The following is a 17,964-nucleotide window of genomic DNA, read 5'->3' as shown; positions in this document are numbered from 1 at the left end:
ATCTTTGGGAATATGTATCTCCTAAAAGATGTTTTTGAGGATGAACATGCAATTGGTTATTCCAATGATATTGTTTATGATTTATTGTATATAAGATTTTAAATAAATTAAAAGACTAGCTAAGTTCAATATATATATATATATATATCACCTTGGTTCCAATTACTTTAATAGAATCTCAGTTGCATTAATGGTTGATCGATGCTATTTTGGCTTTAGATTTAAGTTAAAATTAATTCATATTCTTAAAATTTAAAAGAGTTATGTAAATTACAAATTAACAACAAATTTATTATTTTATAATAGTTGGAGTATATAATTTTTTCCCCCCCTAGTTTTAGAGTAAATATAATCTTGTCAATATATAAAATCGCAAAGTAAAAAAATTATCACTTCGAAGCTGAGTTTGACTAAGATTTTTTGTCATACTATTTGGCTATGTTAAGAGTTTATAATCTTGTCGATGTATTGCCATTTTTTTTAAGGCACCAGTAAAATTGCTTCTTAATAATTTGGAGGTTACAAATTCTAAATCAGACATAACCTCTTTATGTGAAGGTAAGATCCTTTTTCAAATCTTCCAGTCCCAAAAGTATTGTGTATTTAACTAATCTTTTTATATATAATTTTGTCAATTGTTATCAAGTAATTGTTTTGAATCGAAATGCATTTTTCTTGGCCTTTTCAGCCTTAGTCAGCATTCCTATCTTTTGTCATGATATATAATGTACAAAAACATCCTGTAAAATAGAAAGTGTGTTTGGCTTAATAAATTGGTGTCACTCATCATCACTTGTCTTCATAAACAGACAACATGTAGGTTTGTTCGTTACTAATGCATGCCATGTGACCCCTAGACATGTTTTGTCAATCACACACAATCAATATCAATTGCCCAGTTCATAAGCTAGCCATTAGGTTTGCTTTGAGAAAGTTTTTGGTGTCTTTCTGTCTTTGTTACAAGGAATTGGTACGGATATCTCGGACACAGATATATATATTTATGCGTTGGACGTATCAAATTTTTAAATAAAAGGACACAGAAATATGACTAAATATTTATTTTATTAATTATTTTATTTTATTTTTAAAAGTAAAATAATATTTTTATCTAATATAATGTTCAATATATACATTTAATTCATTTTAAAATAATAATATAAAGTAATTGAATAATTGAATATGCTTTTTAAGTATATGTCTAACTAAAAGTATTCGACACATATTCCATACTCATGTCCGAGGGTACGTGTCCGATACAAGTACTCTATTACTTTTGATGAGTTCATATAACAGTTTTCAGTTGTAGATGATGTTTTATATGTGTGTGTCTATATATATAGAGAGAGAGTGTGTGTATACAATTGGTTGTATTGGAATATTAATTGGTACCCATATTCTGAATTGTCTCTGCTACTTTTCAATACTTATCAAATTAAGTAACAAAAATAAAAATAAAAAATAAAAAATAAGTATGGTCGATAATTAAACAATGAATTCAGAAGAGAGAGACAGAGGTGGACTTAATTAAAAATGCATATTTTTTCAAGACATGAATGTTAGGGGTTGGTAATTAAAAAAGAGAAAAAAATGCAAGACTTGAAACAGCATTTGAGACAAAAAAACAAACAAAAAAAAAAACCTAACTATTCGATCAACACGACATTTACACTGCGAAAATACAACCAATCCAATCAAAAGTATCTCAAAAACTGATTTATTTATTAATTATAAAGAAGTGTTTGTTGTTCCCTAGCTCACACATTCAACCAATTTCATCACTCACATTACCATCACAGAGAACCTTTTGTTTTTTTTTTAATAACTTTTTTTCTTTAAAAAGGAAAAGAAAAGGTTAAACTTTTTATAGTCCTTGATTTCACCACATATCTTTCTAAGTATCAAGTTTAGTACCTTGTTCTCGCTAATCAAGAATTAATGCTAAAAGATATGAAGATACAAAGTGCCTTGGACACAAGTTGAAATTCCCTATGCACCGACCAAAATTATTTATTTCTTAATTGTGATTTGTTTAAGATGGAAGGGACATATCATAACACAAGATGGTAAAGTTGATATAAATTTGGTGACGAGTTTAATTATATAATTTATATGTGTATAAACAAGTTCAATGTAAGAAGGGTGTATTAGGAATATTGTAAAATATAGTATATTAATTTTTGAATTGAGACAATTAGAAATAAAAAAAAAATTGGAAATGAAGAAAGTATGGACATCCTCTATTTGTAATTTTAAAAAAATAATTTTCAATAATTTATAAAATAAAAAACTATTTTTTAATAAGTATAAAAGACAATTATCTGAAAACAGTCTTTTTATAATTGATTTTAAAAAAAATTAAATCAAGTAGAATTTTTGTACAATTTTCTAATTTTAAATATTTGAAACTATCAATTATTTTAGAGATATGCATGATTATTACTTTTTAATTCATGAAAGTAGACATTTTTTTTTTTTTTTAATTTTTTAAATAAGTGTTGGCATTTGTCTTTGTAGGAGTCCAATCTCATGTCCAATCATCAGACTTTGTCATGTCCGAAAAAATATTAAATAATTCTAGAGCATTGATATTTGATTGATGAGTTAAATTTAGACTTTGAATTGAGAAAATGACCCCCACTAAAAATATATTAGTGTATTAATGTATTATAAAAAAATCTTAACCATGAATCTACCAAATATCAAATAAACCAGGATCATATAATAAATTTTCCTCGTGTCGTTGATATTTTTCTTCATGAAAAAATAGCAGGATCATATATGTATAGTGACTTTAGTCTATAAACAAAGGGAATTACAATAATTAATGTGCCATTAGTTCAATGATATAGAAGGAAAGGAGTTTCAATCCTAAGGTGGACAATGTGTGCAAATATTTGCCAAAAAAATATTAAAAAAAATAAAAAAAGAAAGAAATAGAAAAAGAAAGAAATCCTAACATAGTTTTGTTTATAGATTCTTAGGATCTTATCCTTCCAGATATATTATAAAAAATAATAATAAGAAAAAAAGAGAAGTTCTACTCACCGAAAAAGAAAGGATAATTATTAGTATTATTATGATCATTATTCTGTAACAAATAATACAACCATCCATTTTGATCACTTGAGAACTAATTCTTAATATTTCTCTTTAGAGAGTTGTTTGATGTTCAATAAAATACAACCTGTTTCCAAATTCAAATCCCATCAAATCCAGCATTCTAAACAAAATTTTGTTGGGGAATATTTTGGTATTTTTTGTATTTGTTTTATTGTTTTAGTACAAAAGTATTTATATCTCAATCTAAACTATTTGTATTACTTTTATTGTTTTAGTAGAAGGGTATTTATAGCTCAATCTAAACTATCTTTATTACTTTGTTGTTTTAGTACAAAAGTATTTATATCTCATACTAAACTATCTGTATTACTTTTAGGTGAACAACCTATCTATATTACTTTTATTTTTCGTTTAGACTGGCATATTCACAACAACATTTTATATGAAATCGTGAACTTATAGAGATGATAATAGCAAAATTATATTCATTATCTTGAATTGAGTAATTAATGATAAAAGTTAACATCCAAATGATGTTGGAATGGCCCTTTTAGGGAGACACCATTATTTCATCTTTGGATACAAAAATATATATCTATAACTATAAATAAGCAATCACATAACTACCAAACTTGCAATTCCAGTAAAGGGTATGATACCCATCAACCACCGCTGGGGACAGATTCAAAGAAAAGCAAACCCTACTTTCTCTCTCATTCTTCTAAATTAATTAAACCATTTTTAATTAAAAAAATAAAAAATAAAAGCACCACCACTTTCAAAAAGCTATTCCCTTTCAATTCATTCTTTGTTTTGCCTTGCACATCTTCTTCGAATTAATACTTGGAATTAAAAAAAATACAAACAAACAAACTTAATTCGCTATACGCATGGCGTGTGGAAAATTGTGCTTTACAATCTGGATTTTCATCAGCTTTTCACTCAATGTGAATCCCAAGTCACCAATAAAGCAGCATGCATGTGCTCTAGAGAGAGAAAGAGAGGAGAGAGAGAGAGAGACTATAAATGAAGTAAAGAGAGGATTAGAAAGGTGAAAGTAGATTGCAGTGCAAAATTGGAGATGGTTTTTGATGAGCCTCCTGGCACAAAGTTTGGTAACCATGAACTGTCGGGAAAATATGGGCTATCTGTTGACCCGGAACCGGACCCGGACCCGGACCCGTATGATGTTCCCGGAGTTACTGTTGACCCATTTGTTGTTGTGCTAGTCATTGGCGATGAAGAGTCTCTTGAAGATTTTTGGCTGTAGGAGACATAATATATAATTGATATTAGAAAATACTTCATTAAATATTTCTTAGCAAACAACCTTATTAAATAAATTTTTTTTGCAGAAAAAAGATCATCATCAATTGGCAATAATCTCGAACTTATCGTCCAAAATTATGAATTTATACAAAAAAAAATTCAGTTCTCTTAGAATGCATGTAATTGGACGACACTATCTTGTAAAAATGACTATATTTACTTGAATTTGATATTTATGTTTGTGAACCAGAATCATTACATCAATCAAAGAACTTTTATCATATGCTCACAAATAACTACTCGTTGTTTATTTGTTGTTAGATTCGACACTATTGTTAATAATAAGTCCCTTGACAAATTGGCATGCCATCAATAAAGTGACATCATAAAAACAGAATAAATGAAAAAAAGTGAGTTGCATGGGGTGGGAATAGAATATAATTGATAAACATGAATTGACAAATGAATCATACATACCTCGTCACGGAAGGGCAGAATGTAATTGTATAATCTGCTCCGGTACACGTAAATGTACTTGTGGCATCATCATATGCGTAACTATATGATCTTGGACATGCTGATTTAAACATTTGTGAATAAACTGACGGTTTACAAGTGTTCGGTGTGGCATACGCACCACTGCAACAGTATTCTGGACTCCCAAACGCCTCGCACGCGCTCTTACACGCCTGCCCATCCTCGGCCCGCAACTCAGCCGGGCACTGCTGGTTCAAATCTGCCACGCACCCGGTCGACCCACAAGCGCCCGACCCGCCACTTGCTTCCACCAACATTGGCAAATTGTACCCATCAACTAAACTAACGTCATAGAAGTCCTGGGTACCCGATTGCCCACCCGACCCAATTGTGAACTCGGCTAGAGATGCCGGTGGTGCCGCACCGGCTCCATTGCACTCCACCTGGTTGGACCCACAATCCCCCGAGGCACAGCTTCCTTGACCGGTATTGACATTGAAAACGCAACCGGTTCTGCCCCAAAACCGCCCTGACCAAAGCTGCGGAGCTTGGAAGGACCGAGATCCACCGGGTGCAAGCTCAAACCCGGTGCTTTCTAATCTGGCGCTACCCGCATTGGCTAGAATTCCCGGCCATACCGTGTGGTCACACCTGTTTATTATAGTAAATGTTGCCCCGGAAGTGCCTGAAACAACCATAACCATATTGATCAATAAACATAAAAATTGCATACATTCTTACACACACACACAAAAACACACACACACACACACACACACACACACAAAACCCCATATGGAAGTAATGAAAATTATGTGCTTTCACCTCTAGAGAATGCAAAGAAAATGATAGTGAGGAACAGAGGAGAAGAGGATGAGAAGATCAGATCCATTAGCAGAGAGATAACAAAGATAGATTATGGGTTTTTGTGTTAGTGATTAATAGATCTTAATATAATGTAAGGTACTGTTTGTTTGGTTTGAAGAGAATATGAGAATATGAAGAAGAAGAAGATGAAGATGAAGAAAAAAGTAAGTAAAGAAACTTTCTTTGGAATGACAACTGGCAATGAGAGATGAAGAATGGGATTTGGGTTGGATTTTGCTGCCCATATACAATCATAAGTTGTGTTGGAGATGGAGGGAGAGAGAGAATGAAGAAGGAACTGATGAGAAATGAGAATGAAAGGCGTGTTAGAACTTCAACTCTATATATAATATATGAGATATAGACACAGAGATATATAGGAATATAATACACTGTTGTGTAATACCAAAATCACCCAATTAACTTGGGGTAGCCAAACTTTATGAAAGTCGTTTACCATCCTACTTTGGTGACTCATGACTGAGTTTCTTGACATCTAAGCACCTAGTTTTTAATTTCCTCTGTTTCAATTCAAAATATCAAATGTCTAAATTGGTTTCCATCACAAATTATTTTCTAAGTACTAATATTTTAATAGACTGATCTTTCTTGATGTTTGGGCAAATTACACATGATAATGGTTTATTACTTTGACATCTCCTAAGTTTTGATGTGTATGTACGATTTTTATCATTCTCTTGTATAAAAATTTACCATTTCCTTATAAGAAATGAGATATCACTGTCTTTTCATGCTCTAAGTGGTTAAAAGTAATAAATACTTAACAACTCTCAGAGGAGGTCAATAACCTGATAATGGTATTATCTCATATTTTATTAAAGCTAACAGTAAAAAAAATTCGATGTCCGAGACGATTGTGAGAGTTTTACACCCAAAACCTAGTAAAAGTTAGTAGAACTCTCACTATATAAAGGAACAATGATCCATAATCTTTTTCCAATATTTATTTTACATAATTGTTTTTTATCACTAATTCGTAGAAAAAAAAAATATAAATGGAAAATTGTTATTTTTACAATTTCAAAAGAAAGTGGAATGAGTTGAGTATGTGATAAAAGCCAATTTTACATGATTTGGTAAACAATCTTAATTTCCCTTTTTTAGAACTCTTACAAATAATTAAACTAATCATATCCCTAGTGAATAAATGATGTATTAACTGAACATAGAGAGAAAGTAGTTCAAGATGACTTAATTAGGTGAAACCTAATCATATTTCAGTCAAGGTTTAAGGGACTAATTTGATTCAAGATCCAAATCTAATCATCTATCTATATCTAAATAATAGTTTTCATGGTACTACTAAAAATAGAGGAATCCAAATAAAATCCTACTAATTATTTGCATTCTTTGATGCGATTCTAATTCTTTTCTATTTTTAGAATACTAATTGCTCAATTGAATAAATCCAAATACTCTTTTGCATCATTTCATTATGCATTATTTATGCAACAATAGCTATATTTTCATACTAACCGGTCAGTGACCTACCGATATTAGATTTCTATTTTTCAAAGGGAGATTAATAATTCAAGTTTCAGAGAAGACGTGTGTTAGTGAGTACCAACTAAAAAAATAAAAAATTATATTTTTATTTATATATTGTAATACAATGTCGTTGCACCAAATAAATTATGCCGCAAATGTTGTAGTAAATCAATTGGTTTGAGAGAGAAGATCCAAATTTTGAGTAAGGTCAATCACTGAATAGTCTACACAGTAGTAATCTGTTCATGATATTCAGTATTGATGTTGTATTCTTCTAACCAAAAATTCCAACTAACTAAAGTGTCACAAGAAAATTTCTTCAAGAATCTAGACTTTTTATAGGCCAATTTTACATTTGTATGGTCTATGATTGGCAACTTTTAAGTGGAATTGGATTCTAATGAGCTGTTGAACTAAATAATTTGAAACCAATGAGAGGTCATAGTGAGTTGTTGACTAGAATCACGTAATTTATGAAATGCTGTTATTAGGCAATTATCCTGAATGTGGCTCTAAGAAAATCCTAACATTCCATTTTTAAGAATGAAGTAAGAGTCTTGTCATTAGATCCTCTTTTGGGGTTAAGATCATTAGCGAGTAAAATGTATTGAACACTCAACTTCTCGTTAGCTCTGGCTTGAGTAAAGGACATGTAACTCAGAATGAATATTTTATCTCCATTCTATGATTCTTTTCTCAAATATAGGCTTTTATTATTTCTAAATATTCTAATGGACTGCATGACTTGGAATCGAAATTGTTGGAATTTTTAAAAAAGAAGTAAGAAAATTGAATCAAAATTTTTTCAAATTCTCCAAATTCTAATTCTAAAATTTTAATTTCATGCAACCGAATACATCCTAAAAATATTATTTAACAAAATTAAAAAACAAATTGAATTTTGCATATTAACAATACTTAATTGAACTTTTCTTGTAGAGAGAATTAAACAAGCACGTGACATCTTAAACCAGTAATTTTCTGATTCAAATTTGTCTTGCTGTTTTAATTTTCAATCAAATACTTTATTCTCTTAATTTTTTTAACAATTGAAATGACAAAAAATATTTCTCAAAAGTGGGATGCAACTGTACTATTTTAAATAATTATAGAGTTTAAACATATTTATGTTAAATTTTTATTATTAAAAAAAAAACAAATGGAGTAGAAGAAAAGGTGTGAAACGAGAATAGAAATTATTCACTTTTACCCGCAAAATTGGACTATTAAACATGGAGTGGCGATAAAAATATAGAGCGATAAAGGTGGTATTTTTTTTTATGGTCTTCAAAAGTAAGAGACGGAAGATAAGTCTCCTTTAGACACTATTTCCTATAATTTAGCCTATTTAGAGCCCAAACTTTTGGGTTTCTAAGTTACTAAAATTCTTATTCCGTAACTTATATTCATTAGAAATTTTAACAATTTCTTTACCTTTTATCCAAATCTTTTTGGTTCAGTATTTCTTTTACTTTTTTTATTTATTATTAATTATTATCTACTTTTATTATAAATACAATGTTTTGGACCACTAGTAGAGTAAAATATGTAAACACTTGGGCCCAATATTCTATAATTTTAGAAAACTGAATAATCGTATTTCTTTAGCAGTTTAGGAGTTAGGACCACCGCCTCCACAGTCCACATAGACCTTGACTAACCAATAATATATATATATATATATTGTCCTATATTATATTCCGGCTCTCCACCCAAATCCCTCTCTTGAAGACTTGAACTATGCATAATTTTACACTAAGTCCATATTCAGTAATGTTATCTAGAGTATGTGAATTATAATTATTCATGCCAAACATTAATTATAAATATACATGTTATAATATTTGTGTGAGAATATTAAACACAAATATAATTTCCTTTTTGTAGGAGAATATTAAACACAAATAATAATCAAAGGAAATTAAACTTCATTATTTTCACATATTTATAATATATAAATAAATAATTAAATATAAATACCTCCATCCGTGATACCAAATCGCAAAAGTGCAACTCCAACCAATAGCCAAAGCCTAAAAATAGGCATAAACATTATAAGTGTTGTTTTAGTAGTGTACATAATCGATGGGATAAATGCACTTTTATAAAGGTAAAGAGAATACCTTTTTATTTTAGTAATCCTAATTCCACTTTCAATCGAAATAAGGAACAAATAGGAAAATACTTTCCTAATAAGTATTCCTAATTCCACTTTTAATCAAAATAAGAAATCAATAGAATAATCTTTTCTCAATAAGTAATCCTAATTCTACTTTCAATCAAAGTAAGGAACAAATAGGAATATACTTTTCCAATAATTAAATATCAAAAAAATAATTTATTAGTTGACTAAACAATATAATATTAGTCTTATATCTATTTACTTAACCACTAAATAATTTTACATATAAGATTAAAGTCTGAATTTTTTTTTGGGATAAATATATACGGAGTAATTTGTTTAGACCATATATCTATGTTATAACAACAGAATGGAATACTGATTTGTTACGGTGATAAAATAAGTTTTGTTTTGTTTTTTTGTTTTGTTTTTTATAAATATAGATCCTTCTAGAATCTAAACGTGAGTATTGGATTTGTTTAAAAGTGCTTAGTTTCAGATAAAATTTTAGAAAATGGGGTTATTATGAATGAGAAGTTAAGCTGCCTTGTGAATAAAAGTTATACTAGCTTTCCCTATCTAAGGTTGGATTGACCATGCAAAAACACAGACACACACTGCCACATAGATTTGCAGATGTGTGTATGTTTGTGGATATAACTATGGCGGCAAACAGGCTGACGTGCGAAGGTGGAATATCGACGCAGCAAGTCAATGCGGCAAAAAAAGGTGATATATATACGGACAAAAAAATCCACACACACACACACACACACACATATATATTGCTGCAATTTACAATTACGTGCAGGATGAATTTGATGTTCTACATTGAGAATATATTCAATTGAAGTCTCAAGTCCTCTCACGGATCTAGTCAGCCAATAATTGGCTGCCAATACTCCATAAAATTTTACACGTGACTGATCACAATTTCCATTGCCTTTATTTATTTATTTTGACTTTTCTTATGTACGTAGCAACTAAAATAGACATTTAAACAATAACTTTAGTGATCACCTAATTCAAATACTAATTTCTTTAACAAAAATAAAAAATTAATGCATATCATCAATAAAATAAACTTCATACATTTGCTTTATTAGATTTTATCTTAATTTCTAAATTGAGAAAATCAAAGCATTTCAATTTACTTCATTTTAATTATTTTTGAGGCAATACTATTACAGTTAATTCTACTTAACTTAAAAAGTTTTTCTAATATTAAAAGAATAGTGAGACTCACACAGAATATTTGCAGTAAATTATCTAATTGAATAATTTTTAATTAATTATTTATACCAAATATAATTCAGTGGAGGGTTCTATTTTCTTATTTGTTACATAATTGTTCAATTAAAAAAATAAGTTCAGCAATTCACTGCAACTATTCGGTGCAAGAATCATTTTTTACATTAAAAATATATAAATTATAATATCACGAAACGAATTTCCTACAAAGTTCGTAAAAGAACATTTGCTCTAATTGGAGCTTCTCATTTTTCACTTGACGTATTTCTTGTTCAATTCTCTCAAGTCTTGTAGCGATATCCATCAATGACTGCTCAAAGCTATTTCTCGCCGACTTCTAAGTTAAACCGAAGGTAAAAAGAAAAAGAAAAATAACATCTTCGCTTCACCTCCCATATATCCGGCTAACTCCATCCCTGCAGTATTGTACAAGAATCTTCATTGTTCTCCCTAAATCAAAGTTAAAAAAGTATATATATAGATCACTTACGTGTCTATCATGCATTTTTATACAAATTATCATTATCATAAAATCATATACACAATACGAAAATAAACTATTTATAAAAGCATGAAATAAGGTTGATGTGATTCCTAGAGTCTGTACAATGGCTTGCTATGTTATTGGCCGATATGCTAATATCGTTATATACTAAATCGGCCTTCGATCGATTTACATCAATATTCGTCCGAATTCGTTATACTACAATATCACAATTGATATCATAACTGCAAACCATGATTTTTGTATGAATTGGCGGTGCATATATATATATATATATATATATATCATTATCATTACATATAGAAGTGTCATAGTACTCCAGTCATTATCAAACAAGATAATAGTATTAATTATTATTATTTTTTTGTTGAAATAAAACGTGTTGATGAGAGTGAGCATGGGACGACATATCAAAAGCAGATTGATATCCATTAGCTTTTTCTGGTGATGGTTCTTTGAGCAACCAGGAACGTGCATGCATGTTTATATTATCCCTCGTGTAAAGAACCTTATGGATAATGGTTGCTACTACTTTTCTAGATTCTTCTATTTTCTCTCTCTTAACAAAGAAGCTAGGGTTAATTTAGCTCTTTTAATTTGATCATACTCTTTAAATAAATAAATAAATGTTTTAATGTTTCATAAATGAGAAGTGACTAAATAGTAGTTCTACTCTCATGAGAAGCAAACATGCAAATTTATTTATTTATTTTTGGACCACCTAAAATAAAAAAATTGCATGCTTATATATATATATATATACACAATTAAATTATCTTAAGTTCGATTTTTCCCAAGTACGAATAATTCTTTCCCGATCAGTGTGAGAAGTCATCTTGCATGAATCCTGTGAATTAATCGGGACAAAATTCTGAACACCCTAATTATAAAAAAATATACATATATAAAAAAATCATCTCAACAAATATATCATTAAATTATTCGAACTGTTTGGAGTGGGCACATGCATCAAACCTAGATTATCTTTGTTTGATCTAAAGCAATAGCTTTTGGTTTTGTGGAGTACTCTAGTATCTTGTCCTTCCACGGTCAATGTCAAAAGCAAAGATAGTGTTACACATGCATGCAATTTGTGTTAAACTTTTACTTGTTATATCCCCGTGACATGTAATATTGACATAGAAAGTGCAATAAGTGTCATGAATTAATTGTAACATTAAAGATAGTCAAATAAGGATTGTTGAAAATTATATATATATCACCAATTTTGATCACGAAATCTTCTTTTATTTTAACGTGGATGAACCTGTATGTCGGAGTCGAATTCAAAAAAGGGTCAAAGAAAAAAGAAATATGAGGTGGATGTGCATATATATAACGATTAACAGTAAAAGTGATGGTGATCACTGATCAAACAGAGAAACTTTGCCTTGTCTAGCATAATATCCGAAAGAGTCATGGATTTTTTAAAATCCTATTCAAGTTAAAAGAAAAGATCGTGTTATAATTGTCGAAAGTCGACAACGACTAAAAGACATGAGTAGAGAACCTATTAGAGTATTCACACTCCAAATTTGTCAATCGATTGTAGACTGTCACTCTTGACAAGTGTAAAGTTTTTCTGCTAGCTATAATTTTCTTAACTATACTAGCTAGAGTAAGGTTATTGTTAATGTGCTTAGATTAAACAAAAAGAACAAAGTTAATTGATTTTGTGTTGAAACTTTCGAAGAGTGATCACCACAAATGTGCTTCTTTGTGCCATTGTAATATAAAGTAGTATGATTTACATTGAAGTGACATGACCGACTTGGTCATCAATTTGGCCTTATATGACCATAATTATATCCGAATCAGTTGGCATTAGTTCTGTGCTTTTTCATATTACATAGCTATAAAGGATTTTTTTACAAATCTACCAATACATGAATATATCGATCGTAATACATTAATATAACTATGTCAATAAAGATTTATTGGATCAAATTAATAAATCTGTAAGTGGAGTCTACTGTTCCACTCCTGTCAAAATCGGCTAAGATCATCTTTACATAATTGAAATTTATGTTTTGAAATTTTCTTTTTTTTAGTATATTAGTTAAATTTAGTTAAAAATTAGAATATGCTTCCTCAGCCGTTGGGATCAAGGTCCCAAGTTCAAATTCCACTACTGGCCTGACTTATACTTTATTTACCGGGAAAAAAAAAATAGAATATGCTCTCGGCTGAAGAAGTTCCAAAGCAGCAGAGAGAAACTCCACTTTTTTTATTTTTTATTTTTTAAATGACGTGGCCCATTTTGGGCCACACCATTTTTTTTCCTGACAAACAGAATAAAAACTGGTAGAGTAAAGGACAGTGGTCCAAATCCACAAACTTAAGCACCTCTTCCGGAAGTCGAGAGATGACAGAATTAACACGCAAGCAAGATGAGGAGAGTGATGCAAGGGCATGGGCTGCTTGATTACCTTGCGGCCGCACATGAGAAATCTTAACCCACGAGAAGAGGTCCAGATCAGTACGAATATCATAACAGAAGGGCACTAAGAACCCACTTGCAGAGCTTCCACAAGATTTTTAGCATCATATTCAAACCAGACATTCTGAAAATCAAAAGCACGAGTCCACATGACAGCAAGTCTAAAAGCGAATGCTTCAGCCACCAATGGAGATGAAGCCGAAAACTGCTTAAAAACTACTGCCTTAAGAACCAAGCCTTCTGAATCTGTTAAAATAGCTCCCCCACCCCCAAGGCTGGCTGAATGGAAAAAAGATGCATCAACATTGTACTTGATTTTACCTAAAGGCGGAGGAGACCAAGAAAGAGGGGGAAACAGAAGGTTTAGGAGTCAAATGCACATTCAAACAACACTTCAGCGAATAAAAAAACTCCAGAAGCTTTGGCCTACCTTGGAGGCCACAATTGAAGGATTTTGGGCCACACCATTGAAATGGCAAGAACAGGTCTCCTGTTCCAATGGAGAGGATTTTTGTCCTAAAGACTTGAGGCTATATATATATATATATATATATATATATATATATATGGTGAAGTGTAAAAAAATATCCTTAAAGTATACTATGCATTACACTTTATTTGAAAAAGTGTGCAAAAAAACACTCATATTCTTTTTACATTGTGCGAAAACATCTCTCAATCATAAATTTGACATAAATTAGTGCTGTAATACTCGTTTTACCTTTTTACTTTTCCGAAAATGCCTAAGTAAGTTTTATGTCGATATCATTTTCTTGGTGGGTTGGCCCACTTCAATCTGGGTCAGAACCAGATCAAAGTGGGTTCACCTGCAAGGGCTGTGTAAAGAATGCAAATGATGTAAAGATCGAAGACAATTGGTTTTGGTGATTTTTTCCTTAACTGAGGAGTAAATCAATAATCATTGTATTTTTATATGGACAAAAATATTACAATATGAAAAGAATCCACCAGAATTAATTTACACGTATTCTTGTTCAACAAGAATTGTTGATTTGCAAGATCTCAACAATTAAGGATATAATTATGCCTAAAATAAATCCTACAAAGAAAGTTAAATATAATACATATATGGTAATACGTTAACACTCCCCCTCAAGGCGGAGCGTGTATGGAAATAACGCCCAGCTTGCCTATCAAACCATGAAATAGATCTTTCTGGTCCCAACGGTTTGGTGAAGATATCCGCAAGTTGACGAGTGGAAAAGATGTATCTAGGAACAAGAAGCTTGGACCGGATCATTTCTCGAACAAAGTGGCTATCAAGTTCAATATGCTTCGTGCGTTCATGAAAAACAGGATTGTTGGCAATATGTAGTGCAACTTGATTGTCACAAAATAAAGTGATAGGAGAAGAATGAGAAATACCAAGATCGCCTAACAAGTATTTCAACCACCGAAGTTCACATGTTAAAGTTTCCATAGCATGATATTCGGCTTCAACAGAAGAGTGAGAAACTGTAGCTTATTTTTTGGTTTTCGAAGAAATGAGGTTGGAACCAAGAAAAGTGCAATACCTAGTAGTCGATCGTCAAGTGATAGGATAACCTGGCCAATCTGAATCACAATAACCTTGCAAATGAATACTGTTAGACGATGACAAAAGAATTCTTTTACCAATAGAACCCTTCAATTAGTGAACCAAATGGTGCGCTGTATCCATATGAGCACTACAAGGAGAGTGCATAAATTGGCTTAAAACATGCACTGAATAATTAATATCGGGTCTTGTAACAGTAAGGTATATAAGACATCCCACTAATTGACGATATGGAGTGGGATCAGGAAGTAATGTCCCATCATCGGGTGATAACCGTAACTGTTGTTCCATGGGAAAATCTGAGACACGCCCTCTTATTAAACCAGTGTCCTTAAGAATATCCAAAGTGTATTTTCTTTGAGAAAGAAAAATACCCTTTTGAGAACGGGCAACCTCGATGCCAAGAAAATATTTTAGGTTGCCCAAATCTTTAATAAAAAATTTGGCTTCAAGAAATCTCTTAAGGCTTTTAGTAGCCAAATCATCATTTTCAATAATAATGATAACGTTAACATAGACTAAAATAAAAGTTGAAGAATTACCTTGGCAATTTGTGAATAATGAATAATTAGACTTTGATTGGAAAAACCAGCCTCAAGAAGAGTAGATGAAAATTTGGTAAACCATTGTCAGGATGCCTGCTTTAACCCATAGATGGATTTATTGAGTTTACAAATCCGCATCTCCCCCTGTTGGGAAAACCAGGCGGAAGTGCCATATATGCCTCTTCTTCAAAATCACCTTGTAAAAATACATTATTAATGTCAAGTTGATGAAGAGGCCATTGCTTGACAGAGGCAATGGAAAGCAAAACACGTACTGTTACCAATTTCGCAACGGGTGCAAAAGTATCACGATAATCGAGGCCTTCAACTTGGGTAAACTTTGTTACCAAACGAGCTTTATGACATTCTATTGTGCTGTCTGATCGATACTTAATCTTTACACCCATTTACAACCAATTTATTGGGTGGAAGGGATGTGAGGGTCCATGTATTATTTTTCTCAAGAGCTTTTATTTCCTTTTCCATGGCAACCCTCCACTGTGGCGACTTTACAGTCTGGGAGAAGGTTTTAGGCTCATTTGTGGAACAAATTGTAGAAAGGAACCCTCTGTGTGCAACTGAAAAGTTAGAACTAGAGTTATATTGATGGAGTGGGTAGGGTGTACCTGCCAACTTGGAATCAGATGGAGAGGGCATATGCTCATGAGTGGCAGCCGAACAATGATAATCATCTAAGTAAGGTGGTGGTCGTCGATTGCGACTAGGTCGATCAATTGGCATTGTACCTGTAGAAGAAATTATGGGATTTGGTTACACACTTGGTTCAGAATTATTAGATAAAATTTGATCAATAGTAAGTGGTACTATTGGATTATTTTGTTTAACAATATTTGTATCAACAACTGGCGGTACAATGGGAGAAGAAGAGGCACCATGCTCACCAATTGGAAAATCAAAACATGGGTTATCAGTCAAAGGCAAAGGAGTGACATCAGAAGGTGATGGTACCAATTTAGACAAATCATGAAAAGGAAAAATTCTTTCATAAAATATGACATTACGAGAAGTAAAAATAGTTTTAGATGCAATGTCAAAAATTCGATAACCTTTTTGAACATAAGGGTAACCGACAAAAATACCAGGTTTGGCACGCTAGTCAAATTTATTTTTAATATTATGATTATGAGCAAAACATAAACTACCAAAGACATGCAAATGGGAATAATCCGGTTTTGAGTTGAATAAAATTTCATATGGGGATTTTCTGGATAAAAGAGGAGTTGGCATTTTGTTGATAAGATATATCGCTGTGAGAACGCACTCACCCCAAAATTTTAAAGGCAAATGTGCCTGAAAACAAAGAGCACGAGCAACTTCAAGAAGGTGACGATGTTTGCACTCTACGACACCATTTTGTTCCGGAGTGCCAACACAACTACGTTAATGAATGACGCCATGGTCAGAAAAAAAACTTTTGCATATCTTTGGAAATAAATTCGGAACCATTGTTTGATTGAACTTGTTGTATTTGTGAAAATATTTCAGCACCACTTCCTGAATAAAAGAGAGTGTATGCGAGAGTGAAATTGAGTCTTAACCATCTCAAAAAAAGAGTGCAAAATATTTTTAGTTTCAGACTTGACATGCATAAGATAAATCCAAGTACATCAGTTAAAATCTGCAACAATAGTTAAAAAATAACGAGAACCATTCAAAGATGGTTGAGAAAAAGGACCCCATATGTCACAATGAATTAAAGTGAAAGGCGTACTAGTAGTGATAGAACTAGAAGGGAACGACAAACGCCTTTGTTTTGCTTGTGGACAAATTTCACAAACTTTATTTTATGAGCAAGATATAAAGGAAACATCCTTAGTTAAATTATGCAAAGTATGATAAGATAAGTCTCCAAGTCGCCAATGCCAAAGATCAATGGATGGTGGTTTAATAACGGTCATTGCTAAAGCCGGTTGAAAGTAGTATAGCCCCTCATGAACATTACCCTGTACATGTCCAATTGTCCTCTTCATTGACGGGTCGTGAAATAAACATTGATTAGAAGAAAAAGTCACCAAGCAATTAGTGGTTTTTGCAAATTGACTCACAGATAAAAGGTTAAACTTGAATGAAGGGATAAAGAAAACATTTCAAGTTTAATAGTAGAAGAAAGATGTATAGTTCCAATATGCGTGATAGGGGCATTTGACCATCAGATTTGAACAAACGACGAAGTTGGACATGATTTATAAGAAGAAAATAACGATAATGTGGAACACATGTCATTAGTTGCCCCTGTATCAATAATCCATATTGAATTGGAGGGAACTGTAAGAGCAATACCTGCCAGATGAGCATTCAAATTGATGCTACCTGAAGAGAGCCTAGCCAATAAATTTG

General features: G+C 31.6%; 1 protein-coding gene across 1 annotated transcript; it reads right to left on the bottom strand.

The window, feature by feature from the left end:
- Positions 1-3,683: 3,683 nt before the first annotated feature.
- Positions 3,684-6,017, bottom strand: LOC132279360 (thaumatin-like protein 1). The gene is made up of 3 exons (XM_059781320.1): positions 5,635-6,017; positions 4,810-5,494; positions 3,684-4,327 (listed from the first exon to the last, which is right to left on the bottom strand). The coding sequence occupies exons 1-3, from the start codon at positions 5,699-5,701 to the stop codon at positions 4,084-4,086; spliced, it is 996 nt and encodes a 331-aa protein (XP_059637303.1). The 5' UTR covers positions 5,702-6,017; the 3' UTR covers positions 3,684-4,083.
- Between the last annotated feature and the right edge of the window lie 11,947 nt (positions 6,018-17,964).

This window comes from Cornus florida, unplaced genomic scaffold, assembly GCF_030987335.1.
Source record: "Cornus florida cultivar Cherokee Brave unplaced genomic scaffold, ASM3098733v1 CherokeeBrave_3.0.0_Hap2_Chr10, whole genome shotgun sequence".
Taxonomy (NCBI): domain Eukaryota; kingdom Viridiplantae; phylum Streptophyta; class Magnoliopsida; order Cornales; family Cornaceae; genus Cornus; species Cornus florida.
The sequence above is the reverse complement of the archived record's forward strand: the minus strand, read 5'-3'. Positions and strand labels throughout refer to the sequence as shown.